This window comes from Bombina bombina, chromosome 4 (assembly GCF_027579735.1).
Source record: "Bombina bombina isolate aBomBom1 chromosome 4, aBomBom1.pri, whole genome shotgun sequence".
In the NCBI taxonomy this organism is placed as follows: Eukaryota; Metazoa; Chordata; class Amphibia; order Anura; family Bombinatoridae; genus Bombina; species Bombina bombina.
Window position 1 is genome coordinate 846,217,730 of NC_069502.1, and position 27,713 is coordinate 846,245,442.

At 40.1% G+C, this 27,713-nt stretch overlaps 1 protein-coding gene across 1 annotated transcript; it reads right to left on the minus strand.

Moving 5' to 3' along the window:
- Positions 1-277: 277 nt before the first annotated feature.
- LOC128655642 (gastrula zinc finger protein XlCGF7.1-like) lies at positions 278-27,435 on the minus strand. The gene is made up of 4 exons (XM_053709233.1): positions 27,305-27,435; positions 10,755-10,859; positions 10,302-10,415; positions 278-1,540 (listed from the first exon to the last, which is right to left on the minus strand). The coding sequence occupies exons 1-4, from the start codon at positions 27,348-27,350 to the stop codon at positions 921-923; spliced, it is 885 nt and encodes a 294-aa protein (XP_053565208.1). The 5' UTR covers positions 27,351-27,435; the 3' UTR covers positions 278-920.
- Positions 27,436-27,713: the final 278 nt, after the last annotated feature.

Consider the following 27,713-nt stretch of genomic DNA (forward strand, 5'->3'; position numbering starts at 1 on the left):
TAATTTGTCTCTGTGCACATTTTAATATTCTTGTAACTTTAAAGATGAACAAGGTCTGCACTCTCTCTGTTGCAGAGGGGAAGAAGTTTGGTGTGGGACTGGTTTCAGGAAGTAAGTGTCTCACAGTCTGAGGAACTATATTGGCCTCAGCAGCAATAAATAGGAGAGCCAGCCCATTATTACTGTCCATCAGTTATTTTAAAAAGGTTTACTAGTTTGTTTAGCACCCTCCGAAAAGGCATAAGATCTGTATATATATAATATAATATAAGGTATATTATTGTTTAATGTTAGTTGTAATTAGTATTTTGTGAAATTCACGGTGTGTTAATATTAATGCAGAGTTTATGGAAAAAAATTTAATTCCCCTTTTTTTGTACTTTGCTTTATTCAGGGCTTACGTTGATTTTCTGGAGTTAAAAATGGTACTTTCATCTATGTGTGTTGTATAATAAAACTTCATAAAATTTCATCAGGAAAGATTTGGCCATCATTCGGAGGCCTCTTCCACTTTTGATGTTAATGTAGGGGCTCTCACTCTGTAACTTATACACCAGGTCAATTTCAATTCCAGCGAGGGAAATGCTGTTGCCTCTGTGATCACCTGACTATAATGCTGCAAACAGTACCTACATTAAAAAAAAGGGTTTATCAACATATAGCTATGGGTATATTTACCTAACTTTGATCTGCATGGGGGGGACTCCCTTCCATGTACCTCTACTCCAGTAAATGTACATTTTATTTACACCAAGTGATCAATTGGCTATTTAAACCGATATAAGGACCCTGAATTCCCCATGTATGACAAACACACTAGGCCACTTTGTAACTGCTTAAGGTGCAGAGGGGGCATCAAACAGCCACCAAAGTGTGCCCTCCCCAGAGGACAACATGTAGTCATCATCAGCATTCTAGACTTAGAGTGAATGACAACTATGTGTTGGCCTCTGCGCTTCAGAGGTTAAGCTCTGATTTTCTTTAATATGAACTCTCTGATGATTTCTAAGGGTTGATTGCTGAGTAAAACATTTCCTACATTTAGAACACGAAAATTCTTTCTCCCCTGTATGAATTTTCATATGATTATCAAGAGTTGATTTCAAAGTAAAACATTTCCCACATTCAGAACACAAAAAGTCTTTCTCCCCTGCATGAATTTTCTGATGCCTAATAAGAGAAGATTTTGAAGTAAAACTTTTTTCACATTCAGAACACAAAAACTCTTTCTCCCCTTTATGAATTTTCTGATGCCTATTAAGAGATGATTTTTTGGTAAAACATTTTTCACATTCAGAACATAAAAATCCTCTCTCTCTTGTATGAATTTTCTGATGCGCAATAAAATGGGATTTCAGAGTAAAACATTTCTCACAGTCAGAACATGAAAATGCTTTCTCCCCTGTATGCATTTTCTGATGCCTAATAAGAGATGATTTCACAGTAAAACATTTCCCACATTCAGAACATACATTTCCAACGTGGCTTCTTTGATTTTGAAGACTGAAAGAAGCATCAGCACTGCAGTTTGTGAAGCTACCTGTTAATAAAAAACATAATGAGAATATTATTGATTAATGACAATTATTTTTATCTTGAGAACATTTTAACTGTTCTGAATTAGTTTCTACTACAAGGGGAGGGGACTGGCTATGACCGTACACCGATCCCCAGTCTCCATGCAAAGGCTAAAAGGGCAGTTTAATGGACATAAGGGCATATATTTACCAGGTATCCCATATTTGTAAATTACAGAAATAAATTGTATTCACTACTGTTGTAATTTGCTTTACCTAAATGTATTTAGAGCTTTTAAAATGGACACAGACATTCAGGAATTCAAATCATACCTGCAAATTGTATGCACAGCAGTGGTTCAATCCCTTGATTGTCTGGAACACACATAAGAATAAACTGACATTTACCTCTTGGTGATGCCCATATGCTACAATAGACAACAGAGTATGTCTGCTACAAGGAGATAAAGGGCCAGATGTTCAAAAGATTGTCAGATCAGGGAGAAATGAGAAATGCTCATGTCAGTATTGACAGTCACGCAACCCGTCAGCTGGGTGAAATATAATAAAGAAAGTGGACTGACCCTCATTCTTCAGTTGAGTGACGATGTAACTTCCATAGGAATCTATAGGGATCAATGCCTTTTCAACAATCTTATCACATAGCTAGTAAAAGCAGATAGCGGAAATGTGGAGGGGACAAGTTTACACAAAATATACTGTAAAATATATACACTGTAAAAAAGGGCTCTGATTAGTAAGATTTTAAATAAAAGATATGCAAACAATCGCCTAGATTTAGAGTTCTGCATTAGCCGTCCAAACCAGCGTTAAGGGGTCCTAACGCTGGTTTTGGCCGCCCGCTGGTATTTAGAGTCAGTCAGGAAAGGCCCGCTGGTATTTAGAGTCAGTCAGGAAAGGGTCTAACGCTCACTTTCCAGCCGCCACTTTTCCATACCGCAGATCCCCTTACGTCAATTGCGTATCCTATCTTTTCAATGGGATCTTTCTAACGCTGGTATTTAGAGTCTTGGCTGAAGTGAGCGTTAGAACTCCAACGACAAGACTCCAGCTGCAGAAAAAAGTCAGGAGTTAAGGGCTAACGCCGGTTCATAAAGCTCTTAACTACTGTGCTCTAAAGTACACTAACACCCATAAACTACCTATGTACCCCGAAACAGAGGTCCCCCCACATCGCCGCCACTCTAATAAAAATTTTTAACCCCTAATCTGCCGACCACATAAACCGCCGCAAACTACATTATCCCTATGTACCACTAATCTGCTGCCCCTAACATCGCCAACACTTACATAATATTTATTAACCCTTAATCTGCCCCCCCAACGTCGCCGCTACCTAACTACACTTATTAACCCCTAATCTGCCGACCGGACCTCGCCGCTACTCTAATAAATGTATTAACCCCTAAAGCTAAGTCTAACCCTAACACCCCCCTAAGTTAAATATAATTTAAATCTAACGAAATGAAATAAATCTTATTAAATAAATTAATCCTATTTAAAGCTAAATACTTACCTGTAAAATAAACCCTAATATAGCTACAATATAACGAATAATTATATTGAAGCTATTTTAGCATTTATATTTATTTTACTATATAACTATTTAATAGCTACCTAGTTAAAATAAGCACAAAATTACCTGTAAAATAAATCCTAACCTAAATTACAATTAAACCTAACACTACACTATCAATAAATTAATTAACTAAATTATCTACAATTATCTACAATTAAATCAACTAAACTAAATTACAAAAACAAACAAACACTAAATTACAAAAAATAAAAAAAGATTACAAGAATTTTAAAATAATTACACCAACTCTAAGCCCCCTAAAAAAATAACAAAGCCTCAAAAATAAAAAATGCCCTACCCTATTCTAAAATAAAAAGTTAACAGCTCTTTTACCGGGGCATGCCCCAAAGAAAACAGCTCTTTTGCATTTAAAAAAAACATACAATACCCCCCCAACATTACAACCCACCACCCACATACCCCTAATCTAACCCAAACACCCCTTAAAAAACCTAACACTAAGCCCCTGAAGATCTCCCTACCTTATCTTCACCACGCCGGGTATCACCGATCCGTCCAGAAGAGGGTCCGAAGTCTTCATCCTATCCGGCAAGAAGAGTTCCAGAAGAGGGTCCGAAGTTTTCATCCTATCCGGCAAGAAGAGGACGTCCGGACCGGTAGACATGTTCATCCAGGCGGCGTCTTCTATCTTCATCCATCCGGCACGGAGCGGGACCATCTTGAAGCAGCCGACGCGGATCCATCATCTTCTTCCGGCAACTCCCGACGAATGAAGGTTCCTTTAAGTGACGTCATCCAAGATGACGTCCCTCGAATTCCGATTGGCTGATAGGATTCTATCAGCCAATCGGAATGAAGGTAGGAAAAATCTGATTGGCTGATTGAATCAGCCAATCAGATTCAAGTTCAATCCGATTGGCTGATTGGATCAGCCAATCAGATTGAGCTCGCATTCTATTGGCTGATTCTGGACCTCTTCTTGCCGGATAGGATGAAGACTTCGGACCCTCTTCTGGACGGATCGGTGATACCCGGCGTGGTGAAGATAAGGTAGGGAGGTCTTCAGGGGCTTAGTGTTAGGTTTTTTTAAGGGGTGTTTGGGTTAGATTAGGGGTATGTGGGTGGTGGGTTGCAATGTTGGGGGGGGGTATTGTATGTTTTTTTTAAATGCAAAAGAGCTGTTTTCTTTGGGGCATGCCCCGCAAAAGGCCCTTTTAAGGGCTGGTAAGGTAAAAGAGCTGTTAACTTTTTATTTTAGAATAGGGTAGGGCATTTTTTTTATTTTGGGGGGGCTTTGTTTTTTTTTAGGGGGCTTAGAGTAGGTGTAATTAGTTTAAAATTCTTGTAATCTTTTTTTATTTTTTGTAATTTAGTTTAGTTGATTTAATTGTAGATAATTGTAGATAGTTTATTTAATTAATTTATTGATAGTGTAGTGTTAGGTTTAATTGTAACTTAGGTTAGGATTTATTTTACAGGTAATTTTGTACTTATTTTAAGTAGGTAGCTATTAAATAGTTATTAACTATTTAATAGCTATTGTACCTAGTTAAAATAAATACAAAGTTGCCTGTAAAATAAATATAAATGCTAAAATAGCTACAATATAATTATTAGTTATATTGTAGCTATATTAGGGTTTATTTTACAGGTAAGTATTTAGCTTTAAATAGGATTAATTTATTTAATAAGATTTATTTTATTTCGTTAGATTTAAATTAAATTTAACTTAAGGGGGTGTTAGGGTTAGACTTAGCTTTAGGGGTTAATACATTTATTAGAGTAGCGGCGAGGTCCGGTCGGCAGATTAGGGGTTAATAAGTGTAGTTAGGTAGCGGCGACGTTGGGGGGGGGGGGGCAGATTAGGGGTTAATAAATATTATGTAGGTGTCGGCGATGTTAGGGGCAGCAGATTAGGGGTTCATAGGGATAATGTAGGTTGCAGCGGTGTACGGAGCGGCAGATTAGGGGTTAATAATAAAATGCAGGGGTCAGTAATAGCGGGGGCGGCAGATTAGGGGTTAATAAGTGTAAGGTTAGGGGTGTTTAGACTCGGGGTACATGTTAAGGTGTTAGGTGCAGACTTAGGAAGTGTTTCCCCATAGGAAACAATGGGGCTGCGTTAGGAGCTGAACGCTGCTTTTTTGCAGGTGTTAGGTTTTTTTTCAGCTCAAACTGCCCCATTGTTTCCTATGGGGATATCGTGCACGAGCACGTTTTTGAAGCTGACCGCGTCCGTAAGCAACGCTGGTATTTAGAGTTGAAGTGGCTGTAAATTATGCTCTACGCTCCCTTTTTGGAGCCTAACGCAGCCCTTCAGAGAACTCTAAATACCAGCGTTGTTTAAAAGGTGCGGGGGGGAAACACGCGTAGCTAACGCACCCCTTCTAACGCAAAACTCTAAATCTAGGTGTAAGTTTTGCTGTACATTCATTAGATTTTTTTTATAATTGCTAATCTCACCACTAAAAGGAAGGTAGGTGATACAGGTATGTGTGAAAAGGTTTGCCTAAACTGGTGGATTATTGCTTAGAATATTAGGAACTCCTGTTGATGGTTCACCATTAAAATACAGGTTACTCCCATGGAACGCTCATAAAATACAGATGGAAAGCATATGTATTCATTCAGTTACATTATATAAGACAAAAAAAAGAAACCTTTATGATATCACTAGGGCTGCAATTAAAGATTATTTTCATAATTGATTAGTTGGTCGATATTTTTTTTTATTAAATCGACTAATTGGATAAAAAAAATCCAATACTTTTTTCCTATATTTAAAATAAAACCCACAAATATAAACTTCAGACTAAAGCGTTACAGTAATATAATTGTCCAATTTTTAAGCTGCAGAATCCATTTTTAGAATTAAGCAAAACCAAACCACAAAAGTGTTTGAAAAGAGGTAGAACTAGAAATAGGTAGACTATTACTGTTTATAACATTCTGTTATTCATCCTTTCAGAAATTTTGCATTGAAATGCAAAAATGTTAACATGACCACATGATTCTGACTGAGGCTGGCTCTCTTTTTTGCAGCTATGTTGCCTGCAGCAGAGAAGAGGTGCTCAGATGGTGTTGAAGTGTCTGAGATGCATAAGTAGGGTTTTGCCAATTTCACCAAGGTGCAATATTTATGTTTGTTAGCTCTCTACAATGCAAGGGGCATCGTAACAAAATAATCCTGGACTTCATTGTAACATAAAAAGATCTTAAATATCTATATGCAATGGTAAATAACCAGCTATCAGGTTAGGGAAAAAATATCTAGAATGCTCTTAAAGGGACAGTCAAGGCCAAAAAAAACTTTTATTTTTCAAATAGAGCATGTAATTTTAAATAACTTTCCAATTTACTTTTATCAAAATTTTTGCTTTGCTCTCTTGGTATTCTAGTTGAGAGCAAACCTAGGAAGGCTCATATGATAATTTCTAAGCCCTTGAAGTCCGCCTCTAATCACCATGTCTTTTGTATTTGCCTTTTCACAACAGGGTAGAGCTAGTTCAGGTAAACCAATATAGATAACATTGTAATCAATGCCCGTGGGTTGTGGCAGACACTGCACTAATTGGCTAAACTGCAAGTCCAATAGCTAATAACCTAAAAGTCATGTGATTAGGGTGCGGGGTCAGAAGGTTGCTTAGATACAAGATAGTCACAGCAGTAAAAAGTGTATTAATATAACAGTGTTGGTTATGCAAAACTGGGGAATGGGTAATAAAGGGATTATCTATCTTTTTAAACAACAAAAATTCTGGTGTTGACTGTCCCTTTAAATAACATATATACTTATAGAGTTTAAATCTGGTACATATCACAATTAATTGAAAATATTAAAAAATACAATTAGAAAAGTCAAAAGCGCTAAGCACTAATATCAATAACAGGACAAACGCCTTACACAGTTTATCTATACAGTTACATATAATCAGCAATAGCAAATGATCATCTAAAAATGGTGCTAACAGATAATAGTGCACCACAATTCAATTAAAGGGACAGTCTATTCCAAAATAAATTTTCATGATTCAGATAGGGCATGTAATTTTAAACAATTTTCCAATTTACTTTTATCACCAAATTTGCTTTGTTCTCTTGGTATTCTTAGTTGAAAGCTTAACCTAGGAGGTTCCTATGCTAATTTCTTAGACCTTGAAGGCCACCTCTTTCGCAGAATGCATTTTAACAGTTTTTTCACCACTAGAGAGGTGTTAGTTCATGTTTTTCATATAGATAACACTGTGCTCATGCACGTGAAGTTATCTGGGAGCAGGCACTGATTGGGCTAAACTGCAAGTCTGTCAAAGAACTGAAACAAAGGGGCAGCTTTGCAGAGGCTTAGATACAGATAATCACAGAGGTTAAAAGTATATTAATATAACTGTGTTGGTTATGCAAAACTGGGGAATGGGTAATAAAGGGATTATCTATATTTTAAAACAAAAATTCTGGTGTAGACTATCCCTTTAACAACTCCCATCAATCTAGGGCTAGGAGTAAATAACAATCTTGACACTATATCATGCAAAGCATAGTCCCAAATCACCTGATTTAATCTAAACTATACAAATGATGACTCCTATTTTATTTCTGGGTTGCACATAAGTAATGTAAACTTAAAAAGAAACCTATACTGTCCTAAAAAAGTGAAAAAGTAAATATCTGTAAATGTCCTTTAGGGCTTACCCATAAAAACACAATACCATGTGCGAGGAGCTCATTGGAGTGAAGCAGCTGGTGCTGTGCACAGACCAACAACTAATTCGATCATAAGATAGTTGACTATATTTCATAATTGATTATAATTATTAGTTGTTGCAGCTCTGGATATCACCTTTCGTGATAAATGTGTCTTGTAACAGACTTTCTGGCATGAAGGAAAGTCTCTTATCACTTGGTCTGAAAAACCTCTCTATGACAAAGAGGCATTGGAAGATGGGGTCTTGAGAGAGAAGGTGCTTCCTAAGAGGGAAACGTCAAGGCTGACTGAAAGACGTTTGTACCAGATCTGCGTACCAAGTCCTGCAAGGCCATGCATCACGGTCTTATCTTGGTTATTATCCTGGATATTTATAAAAAAGTAGAAAAGATGGTAAAACAGATTGAATGACTAGGGAATCACTAGTGCTTCTACTATAGTCACTTGTGGATCTTGAGAACCTAGCACAATACTTGGGTAATTGTGATTCAAGGAAGAGGTCATGAGATCTGGCCTCCCCATACAATTCACAATCTGGACACAATACCCCTCCTGATTCAAGGACCCTTTGCCGGCGTAAAGATTCTGACGGACTGATGAAGTCTTCCTTTCCAATTCTCCACACTCAGAATGTGAATTGCTGAAATAATGCAATGATGGGCGTTCTACAAATTCACTTGAGTTCCACCCTGGGTGATAGATGTAAGCCACCGCTATGAAATTGTATAATTGAAGCAAGAAAAGATTCTTGTCTGAATTTGGGCCAATTGTGAATGGGTCCCTGAAGATTACACAGAATCAATAATATGTATTGGTAAACTCACTCCCATGGTGCTCTGAATCCCCCCCGAAAGCACTCAACCTTTCAGGCTGTCATTTGTGGTAGTCACAACCCGATGCTGGCTGAGAAAGGAGGCCCCCTGAAAAAGATTGGTGAGTCTGCCACCATATCAAAGACGGTCCTCATATAAGGATGTCCAACAGGATCTGCTGAGATAGATCCTCATAAACCTCTGTTCCATGCTTCAGCATCTTTAATTGGAGAGACTGCAGATGAAATCCTGGCAAATGGAACTGCATCTGAAGCATTGACCATGAGGCTACAACTTGCACTAAGCAAGGAAAGGAAGAGGATTGAGTTGGAGTTGAGCAGAAGACTGTTGAAGTTTGAGTCTGTACTATTCTGTTAGAGAAAATCATAGTAATTAAATTGATAATAGATCCTAAGGATACCCAGGTTTGCAGAGTCAAGGATCTCCTTGGTAGGTTGATTTTCCAACCGTGACTGCAAAGCAGCTGACAAACCAGTTGTGTGTGTTTCATTGCAAGCTGAAGAGAAGAGTGCCTGTGCCAGAATATCATCCAGGTACAGAAATTCAGAGATTTCCTGAGCTCACATCACTGTCAGCAATCCTACTAGAACCTTTGTAAAGACTCTAGGTACTGCTGCCATACTAAATGAGAGTGTCACAACTAATGACTGCTGAGAAAAGCAAATCTCAAGAACCTGACGTGATGGAACCTGTGGAAAGGGATGTGCATATAAGCATTTTTCTTGATTCTGATAAAGCATATAATCTTATACATCTTTCCATTTCACTTTTATTATTAAACGTGTTTTTTCTCTTAGTATCTCCTCTTTAAAAGCAAGAAAGTATGCTCAGGAGAGTGCACAAGTCTGCATCACTATAAAGCAATGGTTTTACAAGAATGTTATACATTTCCAAGAACATTAGTTGTCAGGTGCACACTACCTATTTAGATATATCTTCAACAAAGAAAACCAGTAAAACAAAGAAAATTGCATTATAGAAGTAAACTGGAAACAATTATTTTCAATTGTACGCTCTGACTGAAGCATAAAAAAAACATTTTGGGTTTCATGTCCCTTAAAGTCGATGGACGTAAAGGAAGAACAGTACAAATTGCCTCCATTTTGAAAGTTGTCACTTTCAGAAACTTGTTTAGAGTTTTGAGATTCAAAATAGGCTGAAACAGTAGAACCCCGAACAGGAGGCAAGTTCTCCCATTGTCTCCAAGTCCTTAACACAAGCCAGAAAAGTTGTGGCCTTAAAGGGATCTTGAGGAACTCAGAGACAGTAGGAATCTTCCTTGAAGCTCCCGTACCTCCAGTGTTTGTAGCAATAATTGGATCCAGGCCTGGTCCAAACAAAATATTTCCTGAAAAGGGAGAGAGAGCAGCCTGTTCTCAGAAACCATACAGCAGACCAGGGCTTAAACCATAATGCTTGTCTAGCCAGAAAAAACTATAGCAGCACTTTTTGTAGGGATGATTCTGTGATAATGACATTTTTTCTCATGTAAATAACAGTTATATTTGTCAGATGGTTACACAGCAGGCGTTAGTATGAAGCTTAGGTGTAAGTGATTCTGACATTTAAAGGGACATGAAACACAATTTTTTTCTTTCACGATTCAGATAATATTTTTAACAACTTTCACATTAAATTGAAACTGTTTTCAGTCCTTAACTGGCTTTTAGAAAACGCCAATGAATCACCTGTAGTCGTATTTATAGGAACTTCATCCTCCTCAGAATTCAACTGATCATATACATTCAGTTCTTCTTCATGCTCAACCGCTGAGCCATCTGAAGATGTCACATCAGTACGGCCTGTACAGTAAAAATACACGCGTATGTGTAAGTTGTTTGTACTCTGCATGCCTCAGACACAACATATGTGCAAACACGCGCCAGTATCCCACAAGCACCAGGCACAACATACATGCCTGCACCCTGTGTACCTCAAACATAACGAATGTGCACACTAAACTGTAACCTTTGTTCCACATACAATACATGTGCACAATCACCTGTAACCGTGTGCCCCCAGGCACAACATGCATGCACATGCACCTGTAACCTGTCTCTCAAGACACAATACATGTGCACACTTATCTGTAACCCCCCCCCCCCACACACACACACGGCACAACATATGTGCACACTCACCTGAGCTGATACTGTCACTGGTTTCTTCATCTGTTGGTCCCAGCTGACGCTTCATACACAGATCTTCTTTTCTCTGAGCTTTCCCTATATCAGCATTATCTGCGTCTGTACAAATAAAGCAGATTCATTTTACATTGTGTGATCTAGTTTTTAAACGTTACCATAAAACGGTTTGGGCTAGATTACAAGTATACGGTAAGTAAGTTATCGCGCTGGTGTTAACTTGCGCTTGTATTGAAAGAAAAACTCATTTTGCGCTTGTCAGATTATCACATTCCAAGACCTGGCATAAAGGGTTAGGGCTAAAAAAAAAAATGTTGCACTAAACACAACAGAAGTTAATTAAAAATAACAGTTACACTCATATGTACACTAGCTGCTAAAAATTATTCATATAAATATATGACAAGGTGTTTGACTGGAAAGGCCTATTATATACACATAAACACACACACACAAAAGCAAAAGAGATAGCCAGCACAATCTTCGTAAAAGCTTCAATACTTTATTCAGTTCATCTTAAAAGGCTACAAGGTAGGACAATCTGTCTGACATGGCCTTAATCAGAGACACTCTATTGGTTAAAAACAATTAAAAATATATACCTGGAGCTGTCGTACAATTGGGTAGCCACTAGTCATGTGACTAAAAGGTGTGTACACAAAACATTATCCCATGCCTGTCCTCTTTACAACACTAAATAGTACAAAAAAAAAAAAAATATATATATAGTATATGTAATATTTAATATCACTTTGGAAGAACGCACTAAATAATATATATTTAACATTATATCAAACTTAAGCAGAAAACATTTATGTTACAGAAAACTTTTTTACTACTTCTTATTATGCTTCTAGTTAGATGCCAGATCTATTTGGATCTTCTCTCTGGCCACCGGATCCCAAATGGATACAATCCAATCTACGATGATATGAACTTTTGGGAGTAGTAGCCATTAGCAACAACATAGGGCTGAGTAGTGTCTAAACTATTTTATAGGTCGAAATAAATTTCCACGAATATCACCTTTATCTGCTATGACCTATACTTATTTTTGTGATCGGCCGAAAAATACCAGACAGATTTTCATACCAGAAGCTGTTTGTAGCCTTTTCAGATGAACTGAATAATGGATTGAAGCTTTTACGAAGATTGTGCTGGCTATCTCTTAATTTTGCTTTTTGGAACACCTAGCACCTTTGGTTTTTGAATGGGAGCAGACCGTAATCTCTTTGAAACTATTGGTGGATTGGTCGTCACATGGGCTGAACCTGCATGCAACGTTGAAACAGTGCAGACGAGTGTGAAGTGGGTACAAGTGTTAGAGAGGAGACGCGCAGCTGTACAGGATCCCTGGACACTGTTCCTATATTAGAAGAGTTAGAGGTAATGCTCCGGACCAGGAACAGGCGCATACCGACATTTATGCTGCGAAATAGCGGCACATGTCTTGGGTGAGTCCTTTACTCCTTTTGATACCGGATGTAAAGTTTTTCCCATCTCTTGGGGGATCCAGACCTGTATAGAGGTCGGCTAATGCTACTGCTTCATAGCTGCCTGTAAATCACACTTGCCCCTCCTCACCAACATTATTATCGTATATATTGTGACCACCTTGGGACTGAGCACTCCTTCACTTGGGACCTTTTTGCTTCAGTATATATATATAGTATATATATATATATATATATATATATATATATATATTATCTAAACATACACACACACACACACAAATTTACTAATTACTTTGTGTTGCTAACATATACCCGAGGCCAGCGCACAACTGGCCTATTGCTATGATTGGACAGTTAGGATTTACTTCTTTCTGTACTATTAATAAATTATTTTTTTGTTCTCTGTGATTGTACTGGTCAGAGATTCATTCCACTTGTTTACTTTAGCTACACTTTTGAGCTATTTTTATAAAAAAAAAAAAGAGTGCTTGATTCCCTATCTATACAGGGCCTTAGGAAATTTTTGATGGTCCTTGTTCTCCTCGTGTTGTTTGTTGAAGAATAATTTTTTATAGGGTCTGCACCACATTAAAATTATATATCTAACATAACATTAATGTTTTCTAAATTTTGATAATTTTTTCTATGGAAAAAGACACATTTATAGTAGCCATTTGTCCTGTACCCTTTTTTTTATATATATATACTTTCGAGCGGTTTTCACTTGAATACCTAAAAAGCACGAAAAAACATTTTTACTCAATTTTAATATTTAACGATGCGTTTTAGTGTGTACAATGCCTTGCAAAAGTATTCACCCCTGTGACGACCCAAGGTTATCCAACCCTGCGCCAGTCACTTATTTGGCACAGAAAGGGTTTTCAGCCCCCTTTTCTGTCACCAACAGGTCACAATCTAGCCACACCAGGCAAGCTTGTGATTCAGTTTAGTGGGTGCAAGAGTTAATCCCACTTCCTAGTCTATACTAGACGTAAGAGAAATGCCCTAAACTCCCTTTTAATGTCACCCACACTAAACCAACAATCCTATAGCTCAGATGCTGCCACCACTTAAAATTTATTAAAGGGAAAATCTTAAGGAAAACCCCAGACTTTACACCTTAACTCTAGAAATACAATTTAGCAGAAAATAACCTAAAATTATACAGTTCTAATATTCCAGTCCTTTCAGTAACGTGGTTCAATTATTAGACAAAGGCCAAACTTAATAAAGGAATTATTTATTATGCCAAAAATATTATGCACAATGCATTATTAATAAAAAGTTGTTACAAATAAAATTACACACGCAAACAGTATTTTAAAATAAAAAGGAGAAAAACAGAATTGAATACTATCCTAGTCTTCAAGATATGCGCCAGGGGCTGGCATGAAAATGATGGCTCCTTACTTCTGTACAGCAGCTCCCCTTGTAAGAATGACAATCTTATTGTTAAAAAATAAGATTCTTAAACCCTACTTTTCAGAGATAAGGTTGCTTAACCACACCCTCCTGGGCGGGCTAAGAAACCCCCCTGTCTTTACAACCTTCAATAGACTAATTTCTTGCCTGAATTTATACAATCCATTATCATTCCTGCTAGGTAAGAAATTTCTATATTTACATATTTAGAACCTTTTTAGTTTTATTGGGAGAATCGTTTTGATATCAAATATGCCATAGGTTGTCATATTTACCTGCCGTTAAGGTTATAACACTTTTAACCCACATATGTACATAATATACCAATGTCCTGTCAGTGACCTGGTCAGTTTTTGTAATGAAGAGCCTGTTTTGCATCAGGCCTTCTATTGACAGCTTAAGCCATAAACGTTATCCTGTGTATCTCTGTGACTAAGAGTTTCAGTGACTTTATGACCCAATGCATACACACTAACATTTGGTGGCTATTTAGAGGGTTCTGGCACTTCAAAGAAAATACAAACACAATTCTTCTTGAAAACAAATAACTGTTTTGAGTGCAAGCTACACAAAGTTAACTCCTTAGCAGCTGAATCCTGAGATATTTGTGACACCTCCCCCAATAAGAGACGCAAAAGGGGGTGGCTACGAGCCACTCCCGATGCGTATCAAAAGGAGCTTCCCCTTGCGGTGAGAACACCATTGCCAGACAGATTGCACCTAGCAGTTTTGGCAGCAGGATGCCCTCCTTTTAAAAGTAACACACTAGTTGCTCTACCCAACTGATTGAATATATTGCAGGGCCCCTCCCATGCAGCCTCTAGTTTGTTCTGTCTCATGGGCGTGAGTACAAGAACATTATGGACCATTTCACACTCTCCCTCTCTGGCAGTAAACTCCTGCAACTGTTTTTGTGCGAATATGGCATCTCTGGGTTTTGCAGGTACCTCCCCCAATAAGGTTTGCATCTTATCCAGGAATAACACATCATCCCCTGTTACAGAGGTGCCTGTGAAACCTAGTGTCTTGCTACCTATGGTGTGCTCTCTAAACATATTGTGTGCTGTCAGTTGCTGCTTAACTACCATAGGCTCTTGCCCTCCCACTGGAGTAGAATTCCTGTACTCCTGCACTCTGTTATGGTTGGTAGGGGGTTGACTAACTGCCCCCCTCCTCCTCACTGTGCGTTCTAACTGCTGAACCTGCTGAGGACACTGATGCTGCACATCTATCAGTGTATTTGCTGAATGGCACTGTGGGGCTGTGTAAATACACTTCTCTGTACTCCTCCCCCTGTGCCTGCAGTCTGTGTCAGTCTCTGTCCCCTAGCCTGTGCAGTTTGTTTATAGGTCACAGCTGATGGTACTGGGGTCTCTGTCACCCACAATCTTTCACACTCACTCTGGGGGTCCCTCAAAGAGTATTCTGTACTCTCCTCCCCCACACATTCTGACATCTGTGGCTTTGCTGCTTCTGTCATAGAGTGGGCTAGTTTGCCCCCCTGCTCTCTCTCACAGTCAGTCTGCCACTTTGCATAATCACACAGAATTTGGGACCCTTTTGACACTGGTGCAGACAAGCACACTTCTTCCTTCTGCCATTTATCCCAACTATTGTGTCTTTTCACAGGGTACGGAATTGTCCCTGGCAGAGACTGGCACACATCATCCAGCAGCCCAGTCACCCAGTCATTCTCTCCCCCGTCAATCTCACATCCTTCTATAGAATCCACTGATTTAATCACAGACAGACACGCACCCCTCATCTGCCTTCTCTCACAGACAAGTTCTTCCCGTACAGCTAAACTTGGTTGAGGCACAGACAGACCCACACAGTCTATCTGCCTTTCTCCCCCATCAGCCTCACCCTGTACAGCTAATGGTAATTCTGCCGATACTGCTGGTTTAAGTACAGGAAGACACACACCGTCTGTCTGTCGTTCTCTCCAGTCAGTATCTCCTCGTACAGCTTCACCTCTCAGCACAGACACCCCCAGTTCAGGCACAGCACTTCGCACACATGCACTCTGTCCTCCCTCCTGGTTATAATGTCTCTGAGCATTTTTACACACAGCCCTTTCCACATAAGGGTCTGCAACTAATGTCACTAGGTCACATGTAGCATTGTCAGGCACATAGAGAGATAACAATCTACCCAAATCAGTATCCAGTAAGACATCATTAGGAATATTTTCAGATACCCCCACATTTCTTAAACCTCTCCCCACTCCCCAATCAAGATATACACGTGCCATAGGCACTGCAAGTTTCATTCCCCCAATCCCTTTAACTGCTAGAGTCTTTCCAGGGATAATGTTCTTAGAGTTCACTAGCTTTGGATGCACCATAGTCACTTCTGCACCTGTGTCCCTTAGCCCTAGGGTTACCTTATCTCCAACAGTCACAGGTTGCAAGTTCTCATGGTTGTTTTCCTCTGGACAGGTAACAAACAAAACAGATGCTGGTACTTCTGAGGGATTACTCCCTCCAGCTGATTGCCCCAAGTTAATCCTCTCTGGGCAAGTGGAGCTGATGTGGCCCACTTTGTTGCAAACAAAACATCTGCGGGTATCCCCCTGCCCAGATGCAGCACTCACCCCTCCTTTCCCAGAGGGAGCAGACACACTGGATAAAGGCACAGCAGGTTTTGTGAAGGGGGGTCGTGCAGCAGCTCCTTTACAGGTGGATCCCCCCTTAGAAAAGGATTTCCTCACATTCTCTGGAGACCTGTTAGCTGTGTAAAAATCAGCCAGCTCGCCAGCTTCCAATGCTGTTATGGGCTTCCGATCTAAAACCCATTCTTGAACTCCGGCTGGGCACAGCTGCATAAACTGTTCCTTCACAATCAAATCTTCCAGCTCCTCCATAGTGGCAACTTTTAATCCTCTGACCCACTGTTTAAAGGCTGTCCTCAAGTTCCCAACAGCTGTAATATAGCTCTCTGACAAACCTTTCTGCAGAGAACGGAATTTCTTTCGGTAAACTTCAGGAGTAAGATTGTATCTCCTCTGCAGTGCAGCTTTAATGGAATCATAGTCCTGATCAAACTCTGGGGGGTAGTTCAGCAAACGCCTCCAGTGCAGGACCTTTCAGGCCAGGGGTAAGGTACTTGGCCCACTGCTCCCTTGGCAACTGGAACTGTCTGCAAACTTTCTCAAAGCTACGCAGGAATACATCCACATCTCCATCTTTCTCCAGGGTGGGAAAATTCTCTGCACGCACTCTGGGAGCAGGGGGGGTCTCTAGGTTCACTAACAACAGGTGAGACCATCCCTCTCTCCAACCGTGCAAGCTGTAGCTGATACTCTCTCTCCACCTGTCGTTCAGCAGCCTGTCTTTCAGCAACCTGTCTCTCAGCTGCCAGAGACGCCTGCCTCTCCGCCACGGCAGCCTGTCGTTCAGCAGCCTGTCTTTCATACAACTTTGTAATCAGTTCCATGCGCAAACTTGCATCCACTGAGCCCATATGTTTAAGAACAGTTTGCAAATAACAGTCCAAGGGATCCCCAGATCCTGATGAATCACCGCCCACAGCTGCAGACATCTCTCCTGAGACTTCAACTGGTGTGATTTGGCTGTTATCATATTCAACAAGAGCTTGTATTAATGAATCTTTGTTCTTTGAACGTATTGGAATATCCCGCTCCTGGCATAGGAGTATAAGTGCCTCTCTAGATCGCTGCTCGTATGCTTCCATAGCAAAAATAAAATAGAAAAGAAAAACAGAGAATAGGGAAGGGGACTGTTTGCAATGTGTGACTATATAATGCACTGAGTTTTAGCCTTTGGAAATTGTAAGAAACAATTTCTTTTAGTACCGGGATTTTCACACTAGCAAATCCACAAGCACTAAAATCTAATAATAAAAAAAATGATCTACACCGCTGCCCACCAATTTGTGACGACCCAAGGTTATCCAACCCTGCGCCAGTCACTTATTTGGCACAGAAAGGGTTTTCAGCCCCCTTTTCTGTCACCAACAGGTCACAATCTAGCCACACCAGGCAAGCTTGTGATTCAGTTTAGTGGGTGCAAGAGTTAATCCCACTCCCTAGTCTATACTAGACGTAAGAGAAATGCCCTAAACTCCCTTTTAATGTCACCCACACTAAACCAACAATCCTATAGCTCAGATGCTGCCACCACTTAAAATTTATTAAAGGGAAAATCTTAAGGAAAACCCCAGACTTTACACCTTAACTCTAGAAATACAATTTAGTAGAAAATAACCTAAAATTATACAGTTCTAATATTCCAGTCCTTTCAGTAACGTGGTTCAATTATTAGACAAAGGCCAAACTTAATAAAGGAATTATTTATTATGCCAAAAATATTATGCACAATGCATTATTAATAAAAAGTTGTTACAAATAAAATTACACACGCAAACAGTATTTTAAAATAAAAAGGAGAAAAACAGAATTGAATACTATCCTAGTCTTCAAGATATGCGCCAGGGGCTGGCATGAAAATGATGGCTCCTTACTTCTGTACAGCAGCTCCCCTTGTAAGAATGACAATCTTATTGTTAAAAAATAAGATTCTTAAACCCTACTTTTCAGAGATAAGGTTGCTTAACCACACCCTCCTGGGCGGGCTAAGAAACCCCCCTGTCTTTACAACCTTCAATAGACTAATTTCTTGCCTGAATTTATACAATCCATTATCATTCCTGCTAGGTAAGAAATTTCTATATTTACATATTTAGAACCTTTTTAGTTTTATTGGGAGAATCGTTTTGATATCAAATATGCCATAGGTTGTCATATTTACCTGCCGTTAAGGTTATAACACTTTTAACCCACATATGTACATAATATACCAATGTCCTGTCAGTGACCTGGTCAGTTTTTGTAATGAAGAGCCTGTTTTGCATCAGGCCTTCTATTGACAGCTTAAGCCATAAACTTTATCCTGTGTATCTCTGTGACTAAGAGTTTCAGTGACTTTATGACCCAATGCATACACACTAACATTTGGTGGCTATTTAGAGGGTTCTGGCACTTCAAAGAGAATACAAACACAATTCTTCTTGAAAACAAATAACTGTTTTGAGTGCAAGCTACACAAAGTTAACTCCTTAGCAGCTGAATCCTGAGATATTTGTGACAACCCCCATTAACTTTTTACCTATTTTGTTACATTACAGCCTTAAGTTCAATGTTTTATTAATCTGAATCTTATTTGATGGATCAGAACACAATAGTCTAAGTTGGTGAAGTGAAAAATATAAACATAAAACTATTTTTTAGAAATAGAAAACAGAAAATTGGCATGTCCGTATGTATTCACCCCTTTGCTATGAAGCCCATAAAAAGCTCTGGTGCAACCAGTTACCTTCAGAAGTCACATAATTAGTGAAATGATGTCTACCTGTGTGCCATCTAAGTGTCTAATGATCTGTCATTACATATACACACCTTTTTTGAAAGGCCCCAGAGGCTGCAACACCTAAGCAAGAGGCACCACTAACCAAACACTGCCATGAAGACCAAGGAACTCTCCAAACAAGTAAGGGACAATGTTGTTGAGAAGTACAAGTCAGGGTTAGGTTATAAAAAAAATATCCAAATCTTTGATGATCCCTAGAAGCACCATCAAATCTATCATAACCAAATGGAAAAAACATGGCACAACAGCAAACCTGCCAAGAGACGTCCGCCCACCAAAACTCACGGACCGGGCAAGGAGGGCATTAATCAGAGAGGCAGCATAGAGACCTAGGGTAACCCTGGAGGAGCTGCAGAGTTCCACAGCAGAGACTGGAGTATCTGTACATAGGACGACAATAAGCCGTACGTTCCATAGAATTGGGCTTTATGGCAGTGGCCAGAAGAAAGCCATTACATTCAGCAAAAAACAAAATGGCACGTTTTGAGTTTGCGAAAAGGCATGTGGGAGACTCCCAAAATGTATGGAGGAAGGTGCTCTGGTCTGATGAGACTAAAATTTAACTTTTCAGCCATCAAAGAAAACGCTATGTCTTGCGCAAACCCAACACATCAAATCACCCAAAGAACACCATCCCCACAGTGAAACATGGTGGTGACAGCATCATGCTGTGGGGATGTTTTTCAGCAGCCGGGACTGGGAAACTGGTCAGAGTTGAGGGAAAGATGGATGGTGCTAAACACAGGGATATTCTTGAGCAAAACCTGTACCACTCTGTGCGTGATTTGAGGCTAGGACGGAGGTTCACCTTCCAGCAGCACAATGACCCCAAATACACTGCTAAAGCAACACTTGAGTGGTTTAAGGGGAAACATGTAAATGTGTTGGAATGGCCTAGTCAAAGCCCAGACCTCAATCCAATAGAAAATCTGTGGTCAGACTTAAAGATTGCTGTTCACAAGCACAAACCATCCAACTTGAAGGAGCTGGAGCAGTTCTGCAAGGAGGAATGGGCAAAAATCCCAGTGGTAAGATGTGGCAAGCTCATAGAGACTTATCCAAAGCGACTTGGAGGTGTCATTGCCGCAAAAGGTGGCTCTACAAAGTATTGACTTTAGGGGGTGAATAGTTATGCACATTTACTTTTTTCTGTTATTTTGTCCTATTTGTTGTTTGCTTCACAATAAAAACAAAACAAAATACATCTTCAAAGTTGTGGGTATGTTCTGTAAATTAAATGATGCAAATCTCAAGAAGGGCACTCTCAGGATTTGTAAATTCACTTTCAATGACTTTATTCGTACATCAACAAAGCATAGTCGCCGTTTATTAACCCCTAATCTGCCACTCCCGACATAGCTGCCACTAATTAAATTTATTAATCCCTATACCGACGCTCCCGACATCGTCGCCACTATAATAAACCTATTAACCCCTAAACTGCCGCACTCCCGCATAGCAAACACTATTTAAATATTATTAACCCCTAATCTGCCATCCGCCGCTATAATAAACCTATTAACCCCTAAACTGCAAGCCCCCCACAACGAAACATACTAAAATAAACTATTAACTCCTAAACCGAAAGTCCCCTAACTTTATATTAAAATTACAATTTCCCTAGCTTAAATTAAAATTTACCTGTCAAATCAAAAAATTAAGTTTAAACTAATAATTAAACTATTCTAATTATTAAACTAAAATTAAACTAACTACCAATTAAATAAAACTAAACTACACATTAAAAAAATCCTAACACTACTTTACAAAAGTATCTAATTACAAAAAATAATAAACACTAAATTACGAAAAATAACAAACGAAATTATCAAAATAAAAAAAGAAATACACCTAATCTAATAGCCTTATCAAAATAAAAAAGCCCACCCAAAATAATAAACCCCCTAGCCTACAATAAACTGCCAATAGCCCTTAAAAGTTTAATAGCTCTATTACCTGAAAAAAAAATACAAAGACCCCCCAACAGTAAAACCCACCACCCAACCAATCCCCCAAAATAAAAAACCTATCTAAAAAAACATAAGCTAAAGGGCATTTGTATGGTATTTAGCTCTATTGCATTGCCCTTGAAAAAGGCGTTTAGCTCTATTTGAAAGCCCAAACCCTAAACTAAAAAAACCCTTAAAAAAAAAACTAACACTACCCACCGACGATCCACTTACAGTTTTTGAAGTCCCACTTGAACGATCTTCATCCAGGCGGCAAGAAGTCTTCATCCAGACGGCCTCTTCTATCTTCATTCAGGCGGCGAGAATTCTTCATCCAGACGGGCTCTTCTATCTTCATCCAGGCGGCATCTTCGATCTTGATCCTGGTGGCGCAGAGCGTGTCCATCCTGAAGATATCCGGCACGGAGCATCCTGTTCATATGGTCGCCGCCGTATACTGGATCTTCAATGCAAGGGACGCGATTCAAGATGGTGTCCCTTGCATTCCTATTGGCTGCAAGATTTCAATCAGCCAATAGAAATTAGAGCTGCTAAAATCCTATCAGCTGTTCCAATCAGCCAATAGGATTTGAGCAGCTCTCATTCTATTGGCTGATTGGGACACTTATTTCCACTGAGAAATTAAATCCACACAAAAATTAAGTTTTTCCTAAAAAATTCAAAAAAATTCAAATCAAAAGCTGTAGAATCAAACAGACAGTTGCCTGAAGAACTTTTCTACCAAAGACTGCTTCAGAAGAAGCAAATACATCAAAATGGTAATGCAAAGAAGATCAAATTACTGCTTTGCAAATCTGATCATCCAAAGCTTCATTCTTAAAAAGCCCAAGAAGTGGCGACTGATCTTAGTAGAATGAGCTGTAAATCTCTAATGCGGAACCTGCCCCGCCTCCAAATAAGTTTTGCGAAACAAAAGCTTTAACCCAAATTCCAAAGAAATGGCAGAGGCTCCTTAACCTTTTCTGGAACCAGAAAAACAACAAATAGACTAGAAGCCTTTCTGAAATCCTAGTAGCCTCGACATAGTATTTCAAAGCTCTTACCACATCCAAAGAATGTAAAGATCTCTCAAGAAAATTCTTAAGGATTAGAACACAAAGAAAGAACAACAATTTTACTACTAATGTTGTTCGAATTCACAACCTTAGTAAGAAATTAAAATGAAGACCACAAAACAGCTTATCTAGAAAAAAAATCAGTTAAGGAAACTCACAAGAGAGGCTGATAAATCAGAAACTCTTCTAGCAGAAGAGATAGCCAAAAGAAAACAACACTTTCCCAGAAAGTAATTAATCTTCAAAGAATACATAGAGTCCTACTTATCAAGCCGTCAACTATGCTGCATTCGCCGGCACCAATACGCTCGCCTGACATTGCCTAACATCACGGACCTGAATACGCTCTCCATATTTATAAAAAAAAAAGTTGTCAAAAAGCTGCGCACCAAGTACAACATTTGTGCACACTCACCTGTAACCTGCGTGCCTCAGACACGTGTGCACACTCACCTGTAACCTGCATGCCTTAGACACGTGTGCACACTCACCTGTAACCTGCGTGCCTCAGACACAACATGTGTGCACACTCACCTGTAACCTGCGTGCCTCAGACACAACATGTGTGCACACTCACCTGTAACCTGCATGCCTCAGACATATTGTGTGCACTCTCACCTGTAACCTGCATGCCTCAGACACGTGTGCACATTCACATGTAACCTGTATGCCTAAGACACAACATGTTCCTCAGACACATGTGTGCCCACTCACCTGTAACCTGCGTGCCTCAGACACAACAACATGTGTGCACACTCACCTGTAACCTGCGTGCCTCAGACACAACATGTGTGCACACTCACCTGTAACCTGCGTGCCTCAGACACAACATGTGTGCACACTCACCTGTAACCTGCGTGCCTCAGACACAACATGTGTGCACACTCACCTGTAACCTGCATGCCTCAGACACATGTGTGCAAACTCACCTGTAACCTGCGTGCCTCAGACATATCGTGTGCACTCTCACCTGTAACCTGCGTGCCTCAGACACCACATGTGTGCACACTCACCTGTAACCTGCATGCCTCAGACACAACATGTGTGCACACTCACCTGTAACCTGCGTGCCTCAGACATATCGTGTGCACTCTCACCTGTAACCTGCGTGCCTCAGACACAACATGTGTGCACACTCACCTGTAACCTGCATGCCACAGACACAACATGTGTGCACACTCACCTGTAACCTGCATGCCTCAGACACAAGTGCACATTCACCTGTAACCTGTATGCCTAAGACACAACATGTGTGCACACTCACCTGTAACCTGCATGCCTCAGACACAACATGTGTGCACTCACCTGTAACCTGCATGCCTCAGACACAACATGTGTGCACACTCACCTGTAACCTGCATGCCTCAGACACATGTGTGCTCACTCACCTGTAACCTGTGTGCCTCAGACATATTGTGTGCACACTCACCTGTAACCTGCATGCCTCAGACACAACGTGTGCACACTCACCTGTAACCTGCGTGCCTCAGACATATCGTGTGCACACTCACCTGTAACCTGCATGCCTCAGACACAACATGTGTGCACACTCACCTGTAACCTGCATGCCTCAGACACAACATGTGTGCACTCACCTGTAACCTGCATGCCTCAGACACAACATGTGTGCACACTCACCTGTAACCTGCATGCCTCAGACACATGTGTGCACACTCACCTGTAACCTGCATGCCTCAGACACAACATGTGTGCACACTCACCTGTAACCTGCGTGCCTCAGACACGTGTGCACTCTCACCTGTAACCTGCGTGCCTCAGACACGTGTGCACTCTCACCTGTAACCTGCGTGCCTCAGACACAACATGTGTGCACACTCACCTGTAACCTGCGTGCCTCAGACATATCGTGTGCACATTCACCTGTAACCTGTATGCCTAAGACACAACATGTTCCTCAGACACATGTGTGCCCACTCACCTGTAACCTGCGTGCCTCAGACACAACATGTGTGCACTCTCACCTGTAACCTGCATGCCTCAGACACAACATGTGTGCACACTCACCTGTAACCTGTATGCCTAAGACACACCATGTTCCTCAGACACATGTGTGCCCACTCACCTGCAACCTGCGTGCCTCAGACACAACATGTGTGCACACTCACCTGTAACCTGCATGCCTCAGACACAACGTGTGTGCCCACTCACCTGTAACCTGCATGTCTCAGACACAACGTGTGTGCTCACTCACCTGTAACCTGCGTGCCTCAGACACATGTGTGCACACTCACCTGTAACCTGCATGCCTCAGACACAACGTGTGTGCCCACTCACCTGTAACCTGCATGTCTCAGACACAACGTGTGTGCTCACTCACCTGTAACCTGCGTGCCTCAGACACATGTGTGCACACTCACCTGTAACCTGCATGCCTCACACGTGTGCACATTCACCTGTAACCTGTATGCCTAAGACACAACATGTTCCTCACACATACGTGTGCCCACTCACCTGTAACCTGCATGCCTCAGACACAACGTGTGTGCTCACTCACCTGTAACCTGCATGCCTCAGACACGTGTGTGCCCACTCACCTGTAACCTGCATGCCTCAGACACAACGTGTGTGCCCACTCACCTGTAACCTGCATGCCTCAGACACAACGTGTGTGCCCACTCACCTGTAACCTGCATGCCTCAGACACAACGTGTGTGCTCACTCACCTGTAACCTGTGTGCCTCAGACACAACATGTGTGCACACTCACCTGTAACCTGTGTGCATCAGACACAAGATTTGTGCACACTCACCTGTAACCTGCGTGCTTCAGACATGTATGCACACTCACCTGTAACCTGCGTGCCTCAGACACGTGTGCACAATCACCTGTAACCTGTATTCCTCAGACACAACATGTGTGCACAATTATCTGTAACCTGTGTGCCTCAGATACATGTGTGCACACTCACCTGTAACCTTTTTGTTAAACAATAAGGCTTAAATGAATAGGAAAGTAAAAATTAAACTTGCAAGAATCAGATAGACACTTTTAAAATCACTTCTATTTTCAAATGTCCTTTGTTCTTTTGGTATCCTTGTTGAAAAATATAAAACACAGATAACCTTCACTAGAGGGAGCTAGCTGGTGATTGGTGTCTGCACACATTTATCTCTTGTGATTGGCTCACTAGATGTGTTCATCTTGCTGCCAGTAGTGCAATGATGTTCCTTTAGCAAAGGATAACAAAAGAATGAAGCATATTTGCCAATAAAAGTAAATTTTAAAGTTGTTGTTAGCCGGGAGCAGTATATGGATATCGAGGCTGCATTAACTGGTGCTTATGTTACAAGTTGAAAGCAAATGCGACTGCTCGAGCACAAACTAAATCTGCACTCGTCGGTTTAGCGCAAGTGAAGACCTGGAGTAAAAGATTAGGGCTAAAAAAAAAAAGTTGCACTAAACACAACATAAATACATTAAAATAAACAGTTATACTCATAAATACACTATCTAATAAAAATAATTCATATACATTTTCAACTTTTTATTTTATAAGGGTTCAAATGTATGTGGTATATGACATAAATATAATGTATATACATAGAGAGAGGGATATAGACTATATATATATATATATATATATATATATATATACTGTATATATATATATATATATATATATATATATATAGATATAGAACATCTTCTATGTGAAGGATATTGGAATATAAAATATTCATAACTCATGTGAGGTTGAGGGCACTTGGTTAAATGCAGTTGGAATAGCAATCGAGCAATAAGTGTTAGTTTTTTTTTTCTTCTAAATTCAGCTCCATTGAAGCCTATTGGGAGAGAAACATGGTCACGGTATCTGATGTCCTGAAGATGACTGTGTGTCGGTTTTGCTGATGCAGAAACCATTTACTTTTAACTTGTAATACGTGCGCTATCACATGCACTTTCAGCGGTATTAGCACTCAAGCACTAAATACGCATCCAATTGTAATCTAGCCCTATGGTTCCAAATAAGCCAGAAGCTCTGACCATTGTAGTCATTTTGTTTGTATGTAACTCCTTGATCCACCTTAACTAACAAGAGGGAGGCTGAAGTGCTGAATACCCCTGATTGGTAAATGCATGTTTTTAAACAGTGTGTATCATGCTAATAGCGCTCTCTGATGAAGGACCCTGTGTGTAACAGTTTATACCAGTGCGCTGTGAGGTTTTACATGAGTTATACAATAAAGGTTACTGAGCAAAGGGATAGCAATACTCATATTGTGCTCTTGTATCCTCCTTGCACAGTTGTGGTTTGTGATATACACAATACAGGGCTAAGCAGACTATACTAATAGAAGTGTCAGAGTGCAGTAAACCCAGGAGGCTGAATAGCTAATAACACTATTAGAAAATTAGTCAACACAACTGTCCTTTTCACGTTACATTAGACCCTGTGCAAGCGCCTGGTGCTGATCTCAGCAGTAACAGAAGCAGTGATTAGTAGGTACAATGTGCGCACTGTGCACAGAGATTATCTACCAATTAGACCCCATTTAAAGCACAAAAAGAAAATGCTCTATGTTACAGCATTCTATTACTGTTGCTTGCATACAACTATGTTTTTGACTCCTGCAAAGGGATTAAACACATAGTTAAAGTCAGCTCCAAAGCAGCAGTGCACTACTGGGAGCTAGCTGAATACACCTGGTGAGCCAATGACAAAAAGAAAAAATAATGTGTGTGGACACCAATCACCATCTACATCCCAGTAATGCACTGCTGTTGCTGTGGGTATGTATATATGCTTTTCAACAAAAGATACAGAGGTAAATTTGATAATATAAGGGATTTTAAAAGTGTCTTACAATGTTATGTCTGTACCATAAAGGTTTAATTTTTACTTTCATGTCCCTTTAAGCACAGACTAACACTGACCATGAGCACCTGGTGCTGATTTCATTGTTTACAAGGGTAAAGGTTTTAAATCATGTGCAGTACAGTCATGTGTACATCACTAGCACACTACTGAGTCCTGACCATTATATCTCTTTAAGGCAGGGGTCAGCAACCTTGGCTCTCCTGATGTTTTGGAACTACATTTCCCATGATGCTCAGACAGCCTAAAGAATGTCTTAGCATCATGGGAAATGTAGTTCCAAAACATCAGGAGAGCCAAGGTTGCTGACCCCTGCTGTAAGGTGATCAGATCACTGTAGTTTCTAGTGTGTTACTGTAAACATTATCCCATTCTGATGACAATACCAGGTGACAATCATGTGACGTCCTGCTTACCTCCGTGTGCATCAGGAAGGTCTGAGGTTTGGTTGTTGTCAGACATCGTTCTGCGCAACTGAATTTGTCAGATGTTTCTCCTTTACTGACAAACACAGTGATGTGTATTGTACGTGATCTTCACAGTAACAGGAGCCTAAACAGATAGAAAGAGATTGAGAGAGAGAGAGAAAAGAGTGAGAAAGGAGAGAGATCTCATGTACAGTTCATTGTTATAGGGGGAAATGCTGCAAATTATGTTTGACAACACCTGTATCTGAGCATCATAAACAAACTGGGATTTAGGAATCACTAGGTTTGGTCACAAAAAGATTAGAGCAAAACTAATTAGTACAAAAGAAAACAGTAATTATCAAAAAAGGAATAAACTGTTCTAACAATACATATTTTATGTAACTAATTACAGATC

What these genes read in the sequence shown, in the direction of transcription:
- LOC128655642 (XM_053709233.1), bottom strand. Translation starts at nt 27,350, where the DNA reads ATGTCTGACAACAACCAAACCTCAGACCTTCCTGATGCACACGGAG. An exon ending in CCTTCCTGATGCACACGGAG is followed by an intron (nt 10,860 to 27,304) that starts GTAAGCAGGACG and finishes TTATTTGTACAG; the next exon opens with ACGCAGATAATGCTGATATA. An exon ending in CAGTGACAGTATCAGCTCAG is followed by an intron (nt 10,416 to 10,754) that starts GTGAGTGTGCAC and finishes TTTACTGTACAG; the next exon opens with GCCGTACTGATGTGACATCT.